Source organism: Pezoporus flaviventris, unplaced genomic scaffold (genome assembly GCF_033815535.1).
Source record: "Pezoporus flaviventris isolate CSIRO_AGI_PZ_B2104156 unplaced genomic scaffold, CSIRO_AGI_Pfla_v1 ptg000055l, whole genome shotgun sequence".
NCBI classification, from domain to species: Eukaryota; Metazoa; Chordata; class Aves; order Psittaciformes; family Psittacidae; genus Pezoporus; species Pezoporus flaviventris.
The window spans coordinates 3,532,844-3,553,772 of record NW_026892603.1 but is presented as its reverse complement, the minus strand read 5'-3'; the positions used below and the strand labels follow the sequence as shown (position 1 = coordinate 3,553,772).

General features: G+C 35.3%; 1 protein-coding gene across 1 annotated transcript in view; it reads right to left on the bottom strand.

The window, feature by feature from the left end:
* AGMO (alkylglycerol monooxygenase) overlaps window positions 1–20,929 on the bottom strand; it is a 136,023-nt gene that overhangs the window by 29,002 nt on the left and 86,092 nt on the right. Inside the window, 5 exon segments of the mRNA XM_061469229.1 lie at window positions 3,997–4,113; window positions 4,595–4,726; window positions 5,868–5,947; window positions 6,051–6,116; window positions 7,643–7,709. Of these exon segments, the coding sequence (XP_061325213.1) occupies window positions 3,997–4,113; window positions 4,595–4,726; window positions 5,868–5,947; window positions 6,051–6,116; window positions 7,643–7,709 (462 nt within the window).

Genomic DNA, 20,929 nt, shown 5'->3' with positions numbered 1-20,929 from the left:
AACATCATGTATTAAATCTACACACTGCAATTTGCAGTGTGAAAAGAATGTGTCTTTTACACATTTGTTAGTGCCAGCATCCTCATTCCACTTAAACATAATATGCATGGATGTATATATAAAATAAATTAGTATTTATATACTGGAGTATTTGTATAAACAGAGAAGCCTGTGTGACCACAGCAGGTTCCCCAGTCACAAGTCAGCCACAACTTTGCAATGTGGTTATTGGCTGCAATTAAACAGAAAAAAATATTTCTGTTGGATTTTGATTTCGTTGAAAGCTTTAAAAATATCTCAGAGCCTTTATAAAAGGGGCAGGAGGGTGTGTTATAGAATTTGAGAAGTTTACATGCTTTTGTAATCAACAGAATGCCATTAGCATTATTATTTTATGTTTTTTTCGAAATAAAAAATAATTCATTTAAATGAAGGAAATGTGTTATTCCAAATGTGTATTTAGATGAACATTGAAATATTCCAATTTGACTTTAATATTTCAAAGAACTCAGATTGATTTATTCCTTTTGAAGAATAACATGGATGCTTTTTCTCATCCTGATGAATTCAGTGTTTCAAAAGAACTGCTAGGAACGATGTCAGCACGTTTCATGAGTTAATAGATGCCCTGCTGTCATACATCAGACACTTTCAACATTCAAATGAATTATGCTAATACAACTCTATGAAAATGGTAACATTAGGTGTCTTACTATGAATTTATTTTAACTCAGAATTACTAAAAAAACTTAGCAATATTCCATATATAGTACTTGGTTATGTCCTACTGAATGGATATACTATTTGTGTTCTCAGATTTTGAGATCTTATCCCTTACTACTTTTCCTTTAACTGAAACTGCTCACATATTCATAGCATTATGAGCACAATAAATGCTACAGTATCTATCTAAAGCTAAAAAAGACACTGCAAAATGTGTTTAAGGTACATTTCACTTTGATTTATGTGATACATGCAGTTCTGGATCTATGAGACTTTCGCTTTGAATGTTCTGCAGTCTTACACTCCTAGCACTCTCTCTGGGACTGATCCAAATCCCATTTCTTCAAGGAGCTTTGGATCAGATATAGATGTGCAGAGCTCAGAAGTAATTTTATTCTCTGGATGCAGTGCAGAGCACTATATATAAAATAAACACTGCATGCTTTCTCCTGTGGAAAATATATATTTGTTCTTTATTGTTTTGCTCTTTTTATAAGTTAAATGTAGGTCAGTCAGACAGACGGTATATGGTTGCTCTTTACAGATAGAGAAATTTAACACTTCTACAGGGCGTGAGACCAAACACTGAGCAACTGTAATCACTTGAGAAATGTAATAGCTGTGTGCTGTGTCTTATGGCTATTATGAAATGGAACTTATACCTAGAAATGAGGAAAACAGTTAGCTGCCTCCATTTATGGAGCTATGCCACAGTTATGACATAATTCATAGCCAGAAAGAAAGTTCCAGTTGTATCCATAGACATTTCATAACTCAGTGTAGTGGAAAACTGATATTGAAGAAAGATTTTGCCAAGTAAAGTTATTCATACACAGGCTTCCTTCTCATGACAGCTTCCCACTGTACTGCAGAGCGATGCTGGAACTCTGCCTTGGGACCAGCACTTTCTACACCCACGCTGAAGGTTTATGTCCTGAGATGAGGTGCTTCTAGGCGCCTGTGCTCTCCTCCTTCTTTTCTTCTCCTTACTACCTGTAATGCGTGTAATACATGGTACTTTTGTGCAGAGAATTTTCTAGCTGGTCTCTGTGATAAGTTCATAAATGGTGGATCTTCAGGATATTTCCTCCAGGACTGCAAGAATTTAGTGATCATCTGGGCTTGGGTGCATTTTTCAACTTCCCTTATTACTTAAACAGCTGCAGTTATCAGAAGAGAAAATAATATGGACCATTCGTTTTTCCTTCCAGAACCAGAAAATGGCAATAAGAGAAAAGAATAAAATAGGAAAAAAATCACGAGCAGACTCTTTACTTCCCACTGCTAAAAGCAACAGCAACGAAGTAAAAAAAGACAAAACAAAAAAAAACCCAACTGAACAAAACCCCTACAGTTTGATCCCTATGCAAAAATGATTTGCTTCTGGTATGTAGGAATCTAGAATCATATCTGGAAATCTTGCAGAGGCATTTCTCAATATAAGAACATTGCCAATCATGCATACTGTATATCTTGTATACATTGGAGGTATTTATCCTTACCTTTGGCTTAATTTCCTGTCTTCAAAACCAGTCAGAATAGACTAAGCCTCAGACAGTTTAGTAATCGAATTCCCTGCAGTTGCAGCACAACCCTTTATAGGGGTGAACACGATGTGTAGAATAACTTTGTATTAATCAGAAGAGTATGCCTGAGGTAGCTTTTATATTATATTGGGAATGCTATGTAAAACACTCTTTAAACTTTTCTTGAAAATCGCATCATACTATTGGTCTGATGTGCTACTCGCACTACATCTAACAAAAAAGTGGGGCGGGGGGGGGGAAACAGGGCTATAGCAGCTATATGCAGAGCTGCCAGAGCTGCTATAAACCTGCTGCCTCCTATCCCAAGAAATTATTGCAGGCACAGACCCTCTCCTGTCCTTGTCACTCTGGAATACAGGAGGAATATCTCAGATGGAAGACCAAAACGTCAATGTTCAGACAAGAATTCTGACAGCTTTGATATGGCTTTGCAATCTTCTGGAATCCTTCATGGATGACCACGGCCAGTTATGTGAAGAAGACTTATTTCTAGAAATCTGCCTCTTGGCTGGATCCAGTCATGTTGGTCATGGGCAAAGCCACTGGAGTGCAGTGTGAGGGGCTGCTCCCCAGGGAAGGGGCATGGGGCTAGTGGCAGCCAGGGGACAAGGGCCATGGCAGGAAGGGTGCTGTCCTGTACTGTCCATCGAGGTGGGCAGTGGACAGTAACCACTGTTAGCTCAGGGTCGGAGATCATCAGGTGAGTGTGCTGGGACAAAGCAGCTTTGAAGGCAAGCAGAGACTGAAGAACCCAGGGAGCCCCTGGCACCCTGTGGCAACATGGCTGACACAAATACAAGGCTTTAACCAAAGCGGTCTTAGAAAGGGCTTAAGAAGGCCAAAGGGCATTTTATCCATGTGATAGAATTTTGTCTTGTTTTGGTAGGTTTGATTTGTGGGAATATTAAATGTATTTAAAATTATGTTTCATAACTAGAAGATCTTAGCTTTCTTAAAGAACGAAGAGCAGTGAAGGGTGGAAGAATGAAAAGGAGGTTGGAAGGCTGAAGCCATGGTAGCAGTTAATGTGCTGCTTCTTGAAGGCAGAAGTGGCCTCATAGTTCACCTTCACAGACTGTCAGGTATCAATGGAGGAACTATATCTTATTACAAGGGAGATCTTATCAGCCCAAATGCAAGGTGGTAAATATGTACCTCCCCCTGCTCTATTTCTATCAATGCTGTTCTATGTTCAAAACTGGAAAAAGGATTTGCCCTGAGTCTGTGCTCCTCCAATTTTGAACTCCAGTTTTGAACCAAGCTCTCCATCTTCAACCATGACAAAACCTTTGCAATCTTCCTTCTGAAGCGTGGGCAATTAACAATATGAACAACCTTGACATCTTAAAATCTACATAGTTTCACGTCCGAGGTACATTTTTCCTCTCATGAGGTCCTAAAAATTGAAGTTCACACATATATCTTCTATGAAACATATGTTATTTTTTTTTGTTTAATTGCTTAACTTAAGCATATTCATCTATAATTAATTGAAATGGTTACTAAATAATGTTTAATAAATAACATAAAACATTATATATTTATTATGGTGTATTTATCCATTTACGTTGATTCTTTTTACAGAATCTAGTTTTTATTATAATAGTTTAAATAAGATATGAGTCAGGCTGTAGAGCATCTACTCAATGCTTCATTACTTAAACATGTTGTGCGTGATATAACTGTCAGCATGAGATGCTCTCTTATAACAACAGAGATTACTTACAGTCGCAGCAGCAAGAAGTTCAGTATATAAGTCCATTGTTACAGCAAAATGTACAACTGCATAGCAATCAAGATAAACTGGTACACTTGTATTGAAGGGAACTTCTTTTCCAGTGATCTGTATGAAGCAAAACAGACAATAGCTTTTGACAATGACCTGCTCCAGCCTGTTATTTCTTAGTATTCTTTATACTTACAAACACAAAAAAGGTTAAGGGACATAGATAATTGCACAAAGGTAATCCACTATCAGATTTATGTACTACTTAGTGTGAGACAGAGTTTAATGCTCTGTGTGTGTGTGTTAACAGCTAAAAGAAAAAGTACTGTACACTACAGAACAGTTTTGAAATCTCTTCAGGAAATGAATAATGAAAAGATAAGTAAAAAATTATTTTTTTCCCTTCAAATAAAAACACACAGGTAAACCATTCATTTCCTTCAGTTTCTGTTCCCATTTCATCTTCCCCCATGCTTTATGACGGCTAACTTGCTAATTTCAAATAGCATGTGTAGAGTTTTTAATATTGATCCAGTAGCATTAAGAGGTCCAAGCAAATTACACAAAGCCGAAAGCCTGTGCATGTTCTATTTATCACTGGGATTTCCTCAGGAAGGCCAGGTCTAGGTTTGCCTGGTCCCCAGCCTGGCCCTTTGAATAGGACAGAAAGCTTATTGCAGAATCCAGGTGTGGCCCAAAATGTGTTCCAAATATGAGCCAAGGGATGTAACTGAAAAAAAGAGCATGTAATGTTTCATTGTTGGTAAAATAAAATTTAATAAAACATTATGCTTTATTATTTACTTGAAAGTTAAAAATGAATTTTTGAGTCTGTAGAGAGAATAAATTAGGAGTAGATGAAGACAGTCAGAAGTTCAGAAACCCTGACAAAAATAGGTAGGAGCCATATCAAGTCCTTGGTTTATAGTGAGGATTACAATGACTCCAGCTCAGAGGAAAATCTGTCTCTCCTGTAATTAATCCAGTGTATTCAACAGTTTATTGTATAGCTATATTTATGGTAGTTTTAACTTAGAATTTGGTTATGGGGACCTTGACATGACATATTCTCAATAACAAAATTACTTAATATCTGACTGTAATGGATATAACTGCACAGACTCTGGCCATCCTTCCAGCTTCCAGCCCAGACACACCTTCAGGTAGAATTTCTCATTCTTTGAGATACCTTCTGGGCTGAACAGTCATGAAAAGCAAGTGGTTACTTCAATACTACTCAGTCCCTGAGGTTTTTACAGAAAATTTTAATCCACCTTAAGTGAAGCCTGGACCAATAAATCTGAGGAGCACCACACTAAGGTTTTTTTTGGGCTTTTTTGTTTGTTTGTTGGCTTTTTTTTAATTAAAAACCTATATTCAACCTATTCTGCAGGTTTTGCTGATATCATGATGGTTGCTATACAATGCTGTCAACAAAAACATTCTGGGGTACTCTGAGCAGCAAGTAAGCAGAAGAGATAAAAATAGTAAAGGTATTGCAACATGCAGTTATTTATGAAATAGCAATATTTAGAGAAGACAAACAACAGGTTAAACATATATTTTTGTCTTTGCTTCGCTGCATAATGCTCTGCATATGGCAAAATGGAAATCATTCAGTCCAAGGCCTGTTATAGTACTATTGTAATTATTAATTTTACTGTATTGTTTTTTTCATGTTGACTACACATTCTGCATATGCTCAATGAATCACTGGAAATATATGTTTTGTAATTAAATACTGAAGAAATTGTAGATTATTTAATTGTGCATCAATGCAAGGATGGCCTCAACTGTGCCTAAGAGAGGAGTTTCTTTCAAATGTGAGTGCCTGTTAAAGATACCACAGTCAGTGATACAAATTATAGAACCTGGAGCATGATGGGTTCAAATGAATTCACTGGATGTGTTAAACCATATATGACTTTCGCATCTTCTGCCTCGAATGTTCCTGATGAAATAAGAAAAAAGAACAACCAACAAGCAAATTCAAAAGTATACATATTTCTGCCACACTAACTAAACATGAGAGAGAACACCTTTTTTTTACTTACCAAACACCCTGCCCCAGATAATGAGTCTGCCACCATAATTTTTGTCAATGCAGTAAGGACTTCTACCTGTTATAAAAATCATCTATGAGACCAGTAATTTCATATATAAGAATACATGCTATTGAATTATGAAGGGAAATCTTCATCGTTAGCATCAATTTATAAACGAAAAAAAAAAATAAATTAAAAGGTAGCTAATCCACCACTCCTAATATGCTGTAATTGTTTCTTTCTTGTTATCTTTCTACTTAGATTCAAACATAGTAATTAAATGTGTCACACCCAAATACATTTATGCACAACCATCTCATTAATGGCTTTCAGCTGTCTCTATCTTCTATTCCATATAGAACCACAGAATCAGATAGGCTGGAAAACACTTTTAAAACCATCAAGCCCAACCTTTACCCCACCACTGCCAAGACCACACCACTAAACCATGTCACTCTCTGATCCTGCCTTCATTATGATTAATTAACGTCAGTGTGAGGGAAACTGATCCTCCTATCTGTTTACTGGGGAAATAGATTTGTATATAGTATAGGTCTTCTATCAAAAGTATGAGCAAAGAAACATTGATTACATATCCCCAAGTTTGTGGAGACTGTCTGGAGAAACTGTACAGCACTTGATCAGCTCCAGGGCAATTCTGCTTAACTCTGATCAGGGTCAAGGGATTAGTTTGGATTTACAGCACAGCAAACAAGAGCAAAGTGTGTCCCTCCAGGATTACCAGTACTTGTGCAAATTTTAAGGATTAGACACTTACAACATTGCAGTCTTTTTAAAAGGTCTACACAGTGCCATAAACACTTTACACTTGGAGGATATAATAAATATTAATAACATCCTCTGTACCAATAATTGCGTTTGAGTCTGTTTCCAATTATTTTGTTCTTCCATTCCCCTATTACTTTTTTACTTGTTATCTCTGCACACTGAATTACCTAAGGATATCTATGAAATCCACTTCTATTCCTCTTAAATGATCATGACATTTTTCAGTATGCAATGGAGTTATTAATCAAATTGAAATATGCAGTACGGTCTGGAATGCCTCTGAATATTGATGAAAAATCAATCATCGTGCATTTGTGTGAAGTGAGATTTTTCAATAATTCAGAAAGCTGAAACCAAATTCCATTAAAACATTCAACAGTTCTTCTTTTAAAAGGTAACCGTGCCTTTTCACACATTCATTGTTTGAAGTTGAATGAAAAAACATGTTAGTGATTGACAAGTTGATGATGTCTTAGTAGTCACGGAAGGATGAGATATTTTTCTGTCACTCTTCATATCTAGAAACATTGAACTGTTTTGCTGAAAGTCTTAAAATATCCTGGCTTAATTTCTGCTCAGTAATCAATCCTAAATGTAAAAACTTTAAATATCAGTTAAAAAAAAAGTTTTAAAATACTGTAAAATTTATACAAGGACTTTTAACAAGGACTATTTTTGAAGCAACAATCAAAATTTAAATCCTTCTGTAAAGCTACTTTTACAATACAATTCCAGTCCCTAATTATTATTAAATAAATAGTGACCACTAAAATAAACCCACTAAGGAATAAGAGTTTACACTTTTAGCTTACCATGATGAAGTCTGTGATGACTGGGAGTATTAAGAATCCACTCCAGAGGCCCAAGGTTGGTAACAACCTTGAAAAAAAATAATGGTTCCATGAATTTGAAAATACTGTATAATATGAAGATGGAGGGGAAAGGGGGAAAGGAAGTGCATAAAGAGGACATTAATCTTAAGAAGAATTGCATAAAAGAACAAGACTTCAATTTTTTTGCCTGAACCATTTCACTGTTATAAGAATTTCACTAACATTTTTTATCCATATCCATTGGCATTGCTTGGGATCCAGAGTAACTTTAAGATCCCAATTATGTGAACAGTTTGCATCTGCAAATAGCTGGCACTGACCCAGAAACAAGTACTCCTTCCTCCTTCAGTAGCTTTGATTGTTTGTTTCTTGTATCAGTGACCTGATTTTACCACAGCACAAATGCAGAAACAGAAGCAAAAAATGCCCTAATTTGGGAACTGATGCAAGTTAAAACTAATTTTGTTTTGTTTTTCTAAATTAGTTTCACTGGATCAGGTCCTGAATCTGATCCAACATGCAGTCACAAATAAACTGGCATGACTCAGGCATGAGAAGAAAGAAGAACAGCATAAACTCATAGTAGAGCATTGATGTAAGGCAATGATTCTGCAGTACAGAAAATCCAAGCCTTCATCATCTTTGTACCAGACCAAAATATAACAGAAAGTGTTGACTGCCATAAAAACATTCTAATGAGTCAAACTTTGTCAGAAAATGCTGATGAATTAAGTTTGTGTCACCAGGGTTTATGGCAAACCAGGTACTCACCTGTTTTATGGAGCCATAGGAAAGCCAGCACTAGCTCTAAATATTGTGCTTTGGTTAGCTCAACAGAAGTGTGTGGATACCAAAACACAGCAACCTTTGCTTAATGCCAAACACAAAATCATCAGTCAGAAATAGATGCAGTCACTGGATGACCAAAAAGTGTTTCTATTCAAGATATAGCCTAAAATTGTATTTATTCACTGTATCTGATTATGACCATAATGTCTTGCAATTGAGACAAAAAAAAAAAGGCAGCTAAATAAAAATGCTTAGACCTTAAGAAACAAAACTAAGAACCTATCACTTTGTCTTTTACAGAATTTAATAAGTAAATTTAACACTCATATTGTTGAAGTGGGTGACCTGTAATATAATAATAGAGATAATATTGGCAAACAACTCACTAAGGAGACAAACCATCATTACTTATGACAGCAGTCCCATCATCTAAATAAATAAAAGTACAAGGATTTTTATTAACTTCAGGTTTATGGAGAAAAGTCTAAAATACTCCAGTTCCATTTATATTTAATTCACACGTGTGAAGATCTGGACTCAAAAAGTAGATATAGGGCATTCTTCAGAAGTATTTAAATTTTTATGAATCAGGCAAATATCAGAATAAAAGGAAAAAATACATTTTGCTCATTTTTGTCTTTAGCAAAAGCTAAAAGAATTTCTACTTAATAGGTTAAGTAAAGCATATCTGTAATTAAAGGAGTATATAAATGAGTAAATTCCTTAGAGATAATCTGGAATATATGTCTCAAAATCCTGCTTGGAAAAACAGACTAGAGGGACAAGTTTGTTTTGTTTAACACAGAAGTTAAGAACAACCTATAGGCCACTATGTATTTCTCAGTTCTCCTTCAAATAAATTCAAGCCTGAAAAGACCACCTAAAGGTGAGAAACAATTCATCATTCATGCTAGCTCCATTTCCCACCTTTCTTAAGCAAAAAATCCCACTGTTCCAAGCTATGTGAGATGTGACCACTAAATGAATTTAATGAGTTGGACGTCAGATTGAACTGCAGCCCAGCACCTGAGAGAGCAGTGATTTACCTATTAAACCACACCTAACTTTGGTCTGCTTGGGTTTAGTATATTGTTAGCTCAGTATTTTAACAATTTTTGTGAAAATAAACCAAGTCTGTGCTAGGAGAGCAGGTAATCACTAAGGAATAGCAGTCTTCACTTTTAGTCTACAGATACAGTAAAATGTCCTTCAAGTCTTCAATATACAATATATAAATTCATATTTAAAAATTAAAATTCATCTTTTCAAAGTCTATATAATACATTGGTATGCTAAAGAAACTTATGCAAAATTTTAAATAAATAATTCTGTCTAATCCTAGAGAAAGTATTTTCTTTGGAAAATGAAACCTCTCTCATCCTTTAAAAATAGACTTTCTTTGAGTGATGACATTTACAAATCTATTGAAATATCTTCTCCATAGCATAATTAGTAATTGATGCCTAAGCCTACTTTGGTTCATTATTCTGTCAAGGTTGCCTCCATTGCAAAGACATACACTATGATGGGAATATCATCTGAGATAACAATCATAACTGCATTACAACCACAGAACTCTGTACCTGACCAAGCAAAAATCCAGCATGCTAAAACTAGCAATTTATAAAATCATCATTTTGACTAAAACACATAAAAAATATTTTTGTCACCAGATAGTCAAAATGGTACAGGGTGCTATTTCTAGAAGCTTCCTTTGCTATCAATAAATTTACTTCTATATATTTAGCACACTCCTAAAACACAAAATCATGCTGTCAGTGGAGAACTTTTTGTGTCAAAAATCTGATCAGTATTTTATAAACATATCTTTTATACATCTATCCATATATCATTCTAATGAACAGAAATACACCTTATCTGGAAAACAAAAATAAGAACTGAAAAACCTCGTAAAGCTGAATGCCAGCAGCACCACATGGCAAAGAACATAATTATTTTGTTGAATTTTTCTGTATTCTGCCACCTTACCTGGGGCAAAACAGGAGTTTTGCAAGATCTTTCACCAAAGTAAATTATCAAGGCCAGGACAGTAAGAAATTTTTTGTCAGGTAAGATTCTGACCCTGTCATGTCAGGCTGACAGGAACTTACTGCAATCACAGTGAAAGGAATGAAATTTGCAGGAATCAACTTGTAACAAAATTTAATGTGGTTTAATAACAGCCTGTTCAAAAGAATGCCTAACAGGCAATGAATAAGGCTAGTGGCAGGTAGTCCACCTACCCATCTACCTTTCAGCAGTCAGCCTACCCTTACTTCTGTCTCCCCATTCTGTCCAGACATTTTCCTTGGATAATGGCAATTGCAAAGTTGCTCATAAGTGTTCATGGTAGCAGTACCCAGAGTTGCAACCAGTCACCAAAGCATGTACACCACTAGGGCTCAGTCATTCAAGACAGCAAAACATTTTTATCTTCAAATAGCTTAGTATTCAAAACAGCTTTTTAGACAGAGATCTTTCACAATGTCCAAAGCTTTGGAAAAAAAAAAACAAAACAAAAACCAAACAACCAACAAACCGAACAAAATCAAAACAGTTTTAAATAAAAATTCTAAAAATTAACAGAATATTTGTGATAAGAACAGCAGAACAGCTCAGGTTTTGTGGCTTGTAATCAGTATTTTCATTAAAAAAAAGGAAAATATTTCTGCTACTATAAGTTTTGTATGCAGTAGAAAGCTTTGCTTCAGACCTTTTTACTGGAAAGTGGTCTCAAAAATAAAATAATAGTGGAAATGTCATTATTCGATATCCCTATTGATTGTACTTCAAACCCTACTTCATATTACTGAAAGGAAAAAGAGTCTGCTTGCTAATATAAAATATTCTTGCTATTTATAGCATCATCTTGCAGTGATCTTGGGAACACCAAAAAAATTGCTACCAATATCTTAAACACTGAAGTACCAAAACTGTTGTCTAACCTTATCTGTGTTTTGACCAGTATGGCTGAGGGGTTTACATTTGTGTTTGTTCCCCTGATACAGACACCTACTGTTTAAATCAATTCCTGTCTCCAACTTTTCTTTCACAATTAACACATCGTGTGCACCTCAATTCCCATGCCAGTGACCCACAGATGAACTGCAGCAGAACTCTTTTCCTGTTTGCTTTGTTTGTTTTTCCACATCCCATAGCCACAAAATAGAATTTTTCACTTGCCAAAACACTTACAAATGGACTCAGTAAACTACCTAAAAATCAGATATGTAGGTATCTTATGTACACGAGTTATAAAATCTTTGTCAGATCTCTCCACAAAACATGCATTTGACTTTCTTTCCTTTTAAAACAAAACAAAATAATAAAATCAAGCAATATATTCCCTCCATTTTTGTTTGGCATCACTAAATAATAAACCAGAATTACTGACAATATTTGAAGAAATTCCAAAAGCATTTTAATAAATAAGGCAGGCTAAAAGCTGCATGCTTAGAAACAGTTTCCATACATTACTGAATAAAATATGCTGGAAGTGAAATCCTCATATATAATGAGAACTAAATGTTTTCTTTTCTATAATGGTAGTTCTTATATAAAGATGTTTCCTTTGTGACAGCAATCCCTAGCCTAATGGAAAAGAACATTATGCAATATCTCTTACGGCATGTAAGCACCTCTGTTTGCGGTCTCAGAGTTTGTCAGCACCAAGGGAAATCTTTATTGCCTGGTACCTGCACCACTTCAATGTAGTTCTTGTTTAAATAATGAGAAAAAATCGTGACATGAAATCCAAGGGAAACTTTACATCTTGTGTAACAACTCCTCCTGTCACCACTACAACATGAATCTTTACTTAACTCTGTTTCAACATGAATGCTAGGAAGGAATGTCAACCGAGTGGAGCAGTCAATGTTACAGTAAAACCGTGTGTATATGAAAAGTTCTGTTTTGTTTTGATTTTTTTTTTTTTCTCTTTGAGTACAAGAAAAGCTGTAGTACAGCATTTCTTTTAATATTATTGTGTCACTGATCTGCAGGACAGGGAGGGTAAATTCATCCCTGCAGCATCACCAAAGGAGCACTCTGAACTTCGGAATTTCTGTTAGACTAGTAGGCAGTAAAACACATATTACTACTGATTTCCTCATCAAAATGAAGATTTTTATACCCAGTATATAAATCGATATCTCAGTCTGGTGGGGAAATTTTAAAAGAAGGCCCTAATTACATTCCCCAGTAGAGGTGCTGTGTTAATTCAGGACAACACACCCATGTGTTTATACAGATGGCTCTGGTGATCAGATTTGCCATGTGAAAACTCTACGGGAAAGCTGGAGAAAGGCGGAACTCCTAGGATTTGTACTTGTCTGCCAGTTTCACACTTTGAAATCCCCGGCAAACCCTGATTTATACACCACCAACCGTTTTCCTGTCTGATTAGGCAGTTTTCTACTCCAGTAAGCATGTAAAATGGATGTAGCCAAATTTCCACACTAAGGAGCGAATAAAACAATATTTATAGTTTAGAAATAAAACAAGTGAGAGGAATCAGGCCTGTTGGGATCATAAAGAGTTTCATAGGGGGTGAATTTCTGATAAATTGGGATTGAGGAACGGGAGGTGAAAGCCTAATTTTAATGGATAGTCTGGTTTATTATATTTATATAATAAACACACAGACTTAAGAAATATGTTTATAATAAATTATCTTGAAGGCAGGCCATTGTCACTTTTCATTGTTTTGCACCTCAACCAGGAGATAAGGTTTGAATCAAACTGGCATCTCACATGAATATTTCAGTTAACACTTTCAGTAAGTGGATGCAACTTTTTTTTAATTTTCCTTTAAAGGTCCCATTAAGCCTTGTGGGAAAGATAAGCACATATAGGAAGTTTCAATCAATTTGTGCACTAAAAATGAGAGAACCTACACTAACTGATTGTTTTAGTTGCAACATAACAAAGAGGAGGAAGTCACTTTTCAGTCATGCATCACGTTAACCATTTTTAACAAACTCGAGAAAAAATGCTATACAATTTCAGTACTTTTCAGCAGCTTGACAAATACATGCTCACAATTGAAGGGAAAAAAAACACAACAAAACAACAAAAAACTAAACCAGAACATAATAAATAATAAAAAACAAATCAGTGTGCCAGTCCTGAAAAAAAATAAAATATAGCCAAGTGTAGCTCTTCACCTTCTCCCTTAAACAGATCAAAATATAGGCAGCAGCCCACATTTTATGTTTTATCAAATAAGGATGCTTCAAATTTTCTGTCAGCTTTGAAGCCATTTAGACAGATTCTCAGTGAGTACAAGTTAGGAGAAAAACTCAAGAGTATTACATGCAATATATTAAGATGATTTTTTTTTCTTTGACAAAGAGCAGTTTCTCTAACTTATATTCACATTAATGTGGTTATTATGTTAAATTTATTTGGTAAACAAGTTATTTAGATTGTTTTGCAGGACGCAGAATGTACTGAAATGCACTTCATCTCTAAGTAGCTAATTTCACTTTTATCTTCATAATTCTCCAGAGACATAATAGACACAAGTAGCCTAAGTAAAATTCTTCAAGTACAATTTTTAGTTATAGGGTATCTGCAGATACATTAAAAGTATTCAGTCCCACTGCTGCTGAAGTAAGCATTTCACAGCTGTCTCTTGCAAGAAGAGTCTTTGGTGAAAGGCCCAGAAGCCAACACTCAAAAATAAAGACTTCATCATTATGATTAAAAGGAAGTTCCTGCTTATGCTCTTGTCCCGTAACTTTTCATTTCTGGTCTCACCAGTGACCCAGCTTCAACAAAGAAAGGGAAGGGTTCTTCTGCCTGGAGTTCTGCCCATCAATGCAAATCACCAATACAAGCCGATTATTGTGGTGCAGCCACTTTTTGAATGAAAATTATCATGGCGCCTGTGCTGCATGTTGCACTCAGAGCTACTAGGTGCAGAACACTAAGCTCATTTAAACGACTTACATATTTTTAAGTCCCTCTCTATACTGCAGTTCAGCTGAAAGAAAAGTTATACTTAACTCACTGTGTCAAGGCACTTGACACAAGGTAGACTCAGATACCTACTTGACACAAGGTAGACTCAGATACCTAAAAGTGCGAAGGAGCACACAGTTTTTAAGTAGGAGGCTTATCCTGGGGATATCACCTAGTAACGGCTCTCCTAATTATCTCTGAGGTCCTAATCACCAAGGAAGGAACTCCAAACCTCAACCCACTATTTTTTTCCTGACAAACTGTGCTCAAGTGCAGCCTACACTTAGCAAGACAGTGCGCTCGCCAACAAATGTTTTCTCTCTTTTTGTTATTCTTTTCATTTAAACTAAAAGGCAGCTATAGGCTTTATGTATGAAGCAAGATAATACTTTCCTCCTCTCTTAGGGGGAGTGAAACATGGAAGACTGGAACACATTTTGCATTTATTGCTAGTATTTCTGCTTAGTGATAGTGTCGTTAGCTGCGCTCTTCTCCACGCTCTGGCAAGTGCAATGATGATAAGACTTTCATCCTGCAGGTTAGTCAGAAAATCTAATAAACCATTTTGGCAGACAGGCTGTGTTGAAACCATGAGATGACTTTGTTTCTTAGAATCATGTTTGAGTTTTATTGTCTATATTGTGTATATATATATACGTATATATATATCTTATGTGGACCTACAAAGGCACTGTCTGCCTTAAAGAAAGCATTTTTATCTCCATGATGCTTATTGATTTATTTTTTCTCCTTCCCTCCACAGTAAATGCTTGAGTTGAGACTTGGCAGCAGGAGAACAATGGATTTCTGGATGATAAATGCATCAACTATCACAAATGGGACCAGAATTTTTTTTTATAAACCAAAATGCTTTTCTTTATGTAAATCAGTGATTAGTTCATTCCCCATTGGTTTTAGAATAATTTCTTGAATCTTTGTAACAGTGAGAAAATCCAGCTTCTAAAAGCCACTACGCTGTCAGACAATCTGATCTGTTTCTAGGAATTCCACTTAAATCTTCTGCATCACTGAGACTTGTCAGACACAATCTTGAAAATCAGACTAGCAGAATGGCTGCAATCACCTTTAATTAGATTCATCTTTTTGGTGACTTTTAGCAAAAGTCTCATGAATGGCAAGTTTTTGATCCCTTGTAACCTGACTAGGACAGATTTGTGTGTTTCTAATTTGAAAGAGCACATCAGACAGACCCATGTATATTTTTGGCGATAGTGGCTGTATTGAAGAAAATAAGTTTGTACTTTCATTTGTACAACCAATACATTAGAATACATAAAAAGAAAGGTTTTGTTCACTGTCCTGGGTTCAGCAGCAGCAGTCATTTTTCTCCTTCTTGGTAGCTGGTGCAGTGCAGTGTGTTGACTTTCAGCTCGGGAACAGAGATGATAACAAGGATGTTTTGGTTTGGCCAAGGACTTTGTGAGCCTCATGCTCTGCCAGGGAGGAGGGGAAGCCAGGAGGAAGCAGAGACAGGATATGCTAAATTCAAAATGAGCTTCCAGAATCGAATTCAAGAGATACTGCAATTTCACAATTACTCAATTTCAGTGTACTATTCAATACACTGGATTACTACTGATTTTACTTTTTACTGGTTATGCCCTTTAGATTAAAAAAAAACCCTACCACCACCAATAAAAGAAAATAAAAAAAAAACCCACATTTCTCATCTCAGCCAGAAAATCAGATCAGTTCACCACACCCTGTTTCCACTGTGATCCATTCAATATTACTTGTTTATCCCCATTTTGCAAAAACTTCCACACATTAAATTTGACTAATTACTTACTGACCCCAAAGGAACTATTCACAGTACATTAAATTAAGCATTAATATATGCATTTGTACTTTTTACCTACCAGCAGTGCATTTCCATTTTTCATTTGCAAACTATTGAAGATTTTAGCTCATTATGAAAAATCTTTCTCCAACTCCAAGCACAAAACCAAAACCATCTTCTTCCCAATGCAAACGCTCAAAACTATTACAGTCAAATACGTGTTGTTAAAATACGTTTTAAATTCAAAGTCTCATTTCTTGATCAAATTTACCTTTCAGTTCTACAAAATGGATTATTAAATCCCTTCTAAATCACTAAACTACGAAAGTACTTTACATAAACCTTGGTACAACTGTTTTCTCCTGCATTCCTTTCTTGTTTATTTAAATGAGATTACAGCACAAAATGTGGATAAGGTAGGTACAAGAAAATGGAAAAACGAAATCTGTAGAGAAATAGAGGACCAATCTCAATTGGTAGGGCCTGGGAATTAATGACTATTTTATCTATTGTCTCATGCTGTCACTTTTTTATCACATTGTCCTAGAGATCTTATGATTCCTTTAATCACCATCCAATAGATGTTTGTCTCAAATAGCTTCTTCTTTAAAAGACACATATGCCCTCTAGAGTTTCAAGAATAGCTTTTGCTATTGATGCAGTAATTACTTGTATACTGCTACTTCCAAGAAATACATAATTTTTTATTTCTTTTACTTAAATTTACTTGGTTCTTCAGCCTGCTTGTTCAATTTTCTTATTGACCTTATTCTCATATTTTGGAAAAAAAAACCACAACCAAAACCCCCCCAAAAAACCCATAGAAGACTTTTTCTGAATTTGGCCATCTTCCTAGGTAAGAGCTGGTTTATATAAGGACTTCAGGATTGGGCCACAACATCTCACCTGTACTCAGGGCGCCTAGACGGGCTGCGCACGGATTCCTGCCAGGAATGGAATTCCTTTCGATGAAAGCATGAAGCCTCCACAATTCCTCTCTCTTTAAAAGATTTTCATTAAAGAAAACTGAGCAGAAGTCAAAGCCAAAGCAAGTCATAGAAAGAAATTTAAGACTAGTACACACTTCACATAAGGACAAAATATTTTTTGACAAATAAAATATACTTCCACAGCAAGTTTCAGTTTTACTTAGTTGGTGATTTCTGACAAAAATAAATGTATTTTGGCTTGTATTTGTAGCAATTTCACATCTTCTTCTCCAGTCTGCATGAGGTGTTGCCAGAATTTTTCTCATTCCTTGCGTGTTTTCACCCATGCTACTTCTGTTTAATAGCAGTGGTTCACCTTTTTCTGCTCCCAGAGTTTGATGAGGTAGACAGACTTAAACAAGAGAAAAAGAGATGCTTTAAGAAACCTGACTTCCTTGAGTATGGTAAAGGGCAGATTACAGTCTTTCCTTAAATTAGAAAATTAAACAGAAACTAATGCATGTCAAAGATCAAACGGGCAAGGAATAATCTGCTGCTGCAATTACCACCATCAGGGATTGATTCAGTTGATACTTTCCAAATACATTTTGACATCTCATAAAAATTACAGCTAAACCAACATAAACTAATTTCTGTTTTTCACAGGTGTCTATCAGGTTATAAACACACCTAACTTATTGGTTGTAATAAATGCATAATGGAAGGATATAGTTTAATATGAGCCATAGAACTTCTGAATCACCTGTGAAAATAAACTGAAATGGAGTATTTCTGTCTGTCAGTAAGTCCTGAAACATTTTGTGGCTTTTGAAAAATTAGACTTTTAGAGCTCTTTGACCAAAGTATTTTATTATTTTTTTTTACTCCCCTCATGACCTAGATGAGAATGGTCTAGTTGTAGAAACATTTCTCCCAGACCATTTAAGATCAGATCTACTGACTCATTCCATTGACCTAAACAGTACTGGATAGGACTAAAAATTATTTTCTCTTGATTTATTGAGATCACAGAATCACAGAATCATTTAGGTTGGAAAAGATCTTTAAGATCATGGAGTTCAACCATAAACCTAATACTACCAAGTTCACCACTAAACCATGTCCCCATGTGCCATATCTACACATCTTTTAGATACCTCCTATCTTTATGCACCATTACAGAAAAATGTTAAGTGTTTTCTTCACTTGTTTTGGGTTTTTATTTTTTGTTGTTTTGTTAGTGTGGGGGTATTTTTTGTTTGTTTGTTTTGTGTTTGTTTTGGTTTGCTTATCATTTAAATAAATATGAATTTATTTCAATACCTTGTTGATACTTAAAGATTTTTAAAAGATCTTTGGGAAATTTCTGATATAATTTCAGATTGCCATGTGCACAGTGCAATAATGCACAGAACAATGAAAAAAGAAAAAAGCGGGTTTCAGACAGCAAAAGTTCTTTTAATGTAGAATATAGTTAAGTGCAAATGAATAACTTAAGTCACAAAGTCATGTTTTTACTCTAGAACACCCAACCCTTCTTTAATAATTACAGAAATGCCTTTCCTTTATCAATAGCCCATTCTGATTTTGGTAGTAATAAAAGATCTCTAGCACCAAGATAATGGTATAGTATAATCTCTATGTAAGATTTATGGTATTTTAAATGCTGCACTATTTTACATTAAAGGCCAAAAGCTAATGCATACCAAGTATTCAGGAAATAAAGAAATCTAACTGAGATAGAATGAGTACTTTTGATCTTTATGATTTGGTATACCCTCTTCAGAGTAATATACGAGCCACTTGAGTTAAAATAAAATAAACCATATCTGATTTGCTGGTAGAAAAGCTGGACGAAAACTAATGTAACAAATATTGGAGAAATCAAAGTTATAACATATGCAACTTCTCTTAGTATTGTATGAAACAATGGATACATTCAAAATTAAAGGAAACTATCAGGGCTATGAACTTTTGTGCCAGGCTGAAACATGGCATAGAAAGTTTCAGCACAGCATAATCATTCTCTTGTAATTACAAAATTCAATTTAAATTAGTCCCAAAACTAAACATCTTCCCTCATAAGCTTTCATTCTTTCTTATTACTTAAATAATGCGGTGTTGTTTTGTTGATTTTTTTTTGAAAGCGATAATTTTGCATATCCTTTATTAAGATTTTCAGTGCTATGTCAAAAATTTACCTATTAAATAGATTTTTTTTTTCCCGTATCTTACTAGACTTTCTTTTTCTAAAGGAAAAAGATGTATAATCAGAAGTTGTGAAGTTACAATATCCAATCATACTTGACCAATCAATATGGGGCCAAATCTTGTGTAAGGAAACGCTGACACTGATTAAAAGCAATAGAAATCCGAGGACAAAATTAACATTTCTTACCAAATGCTCCTGCATGTTAGACGCAAACTATTACAACTCTCACTGGCAGAATAGATATAATGAAGCATATCTACACTAGACCCCTAATGACAGGTACTGTCACGTAGCAACAGCAGCCACCATGGGCTCCCAGAGGACACCAGAGCTGTTGGGGGATGATGAATCTCAGCTCTCAGAGCGAGGGCTAGCAGCAGCCTAGCTGCTAGCTAGGTTTTCTATACAACACCAGACCTGCAGCCCTAAACAGACCTCTCATGTCAGGAAACAGAGACTTACAGAAAGGATTTCCATTTTACCATAATCACTGTAAGACAATTAGAATCATTTAAATTCAGGAAAACGGCTGATAGAAAAAAAAAAAAAATAGAGATGCCAGAGCTTATTACATTGTAATAGTTGTAAAAAAAAAGAAAAAAACAAAACAACAAAACAACAAAAAACAAAACAAAACAAAACAAACAATCAAACAAAAAAAAACCAAAAAAACAACAAAACCCAGCATAATGGTGAAGCATCCTATTAATTTCAACAAAAATACTGGCCACTATAAACCTGCATGGCTGCAAAAGCTACAACTATTTCCTTTCCTTCTCTTTTCTGTTATGCTGTTGCCCTTGAGAGCAGGAAATCTGCTAATACATGGTGTAACCCTATTTCTATTTTGACATGGTTTTTGAGCTTAAAGCATAACTTCAACATATTTCAACTGATTTCAGCTGTGTTATAAAATCAACAATAGCAAAATTAAGAATAACTTCCCTTGCAAACAAAGATCTATGACTGGATCAACTGGATCAGTACAAAAGATCCACTGTTTTTCTACAGGCACAATAATTTAATAGTAAGGAGTGCTTATCTTTTCATTGAGACTGAAATTCATTCTTGTTTAGACTAGTCTATAAACTTGGCAGATTGCACATATGCTATGGAAATTCCTTTTAAGCCCTGTGAAGGATTTAGCACTTTAGAGGGATGTAGGCAATTCATTAGCCTCTGAAATTCATTTTAGAAATTTTAGACGCACACTGTGGCACCAGTGTCGAGACTCATTAAGTTAGTGCTACGTACCAGAACATTAGAACCCTCTCAGCCAAGGAAGAAAAGGCTTCAGAGAGCAAAGAAGAGGTAGATGAGGCATATTGTACTTCTCTTAGTGGCAAAACACAGTAAAGCCAGATTGGGGAACCTAAGGCATCAGCAAAGCACCTGCTAGCATGTGATTCAGAGTATTCAGTTGGTGTAATTTCAAAGTGTTCAAATTTGTTCAAAACAATTTTGACAAGTTTAATTATGCATTCCTTGAGTTTATGCCAGTTCTGGTGATGTGTGTGACATTTTCTTGTAAGCCTTTCCTGTTCATGAGGTGTTGTAGAGCATCAGATATG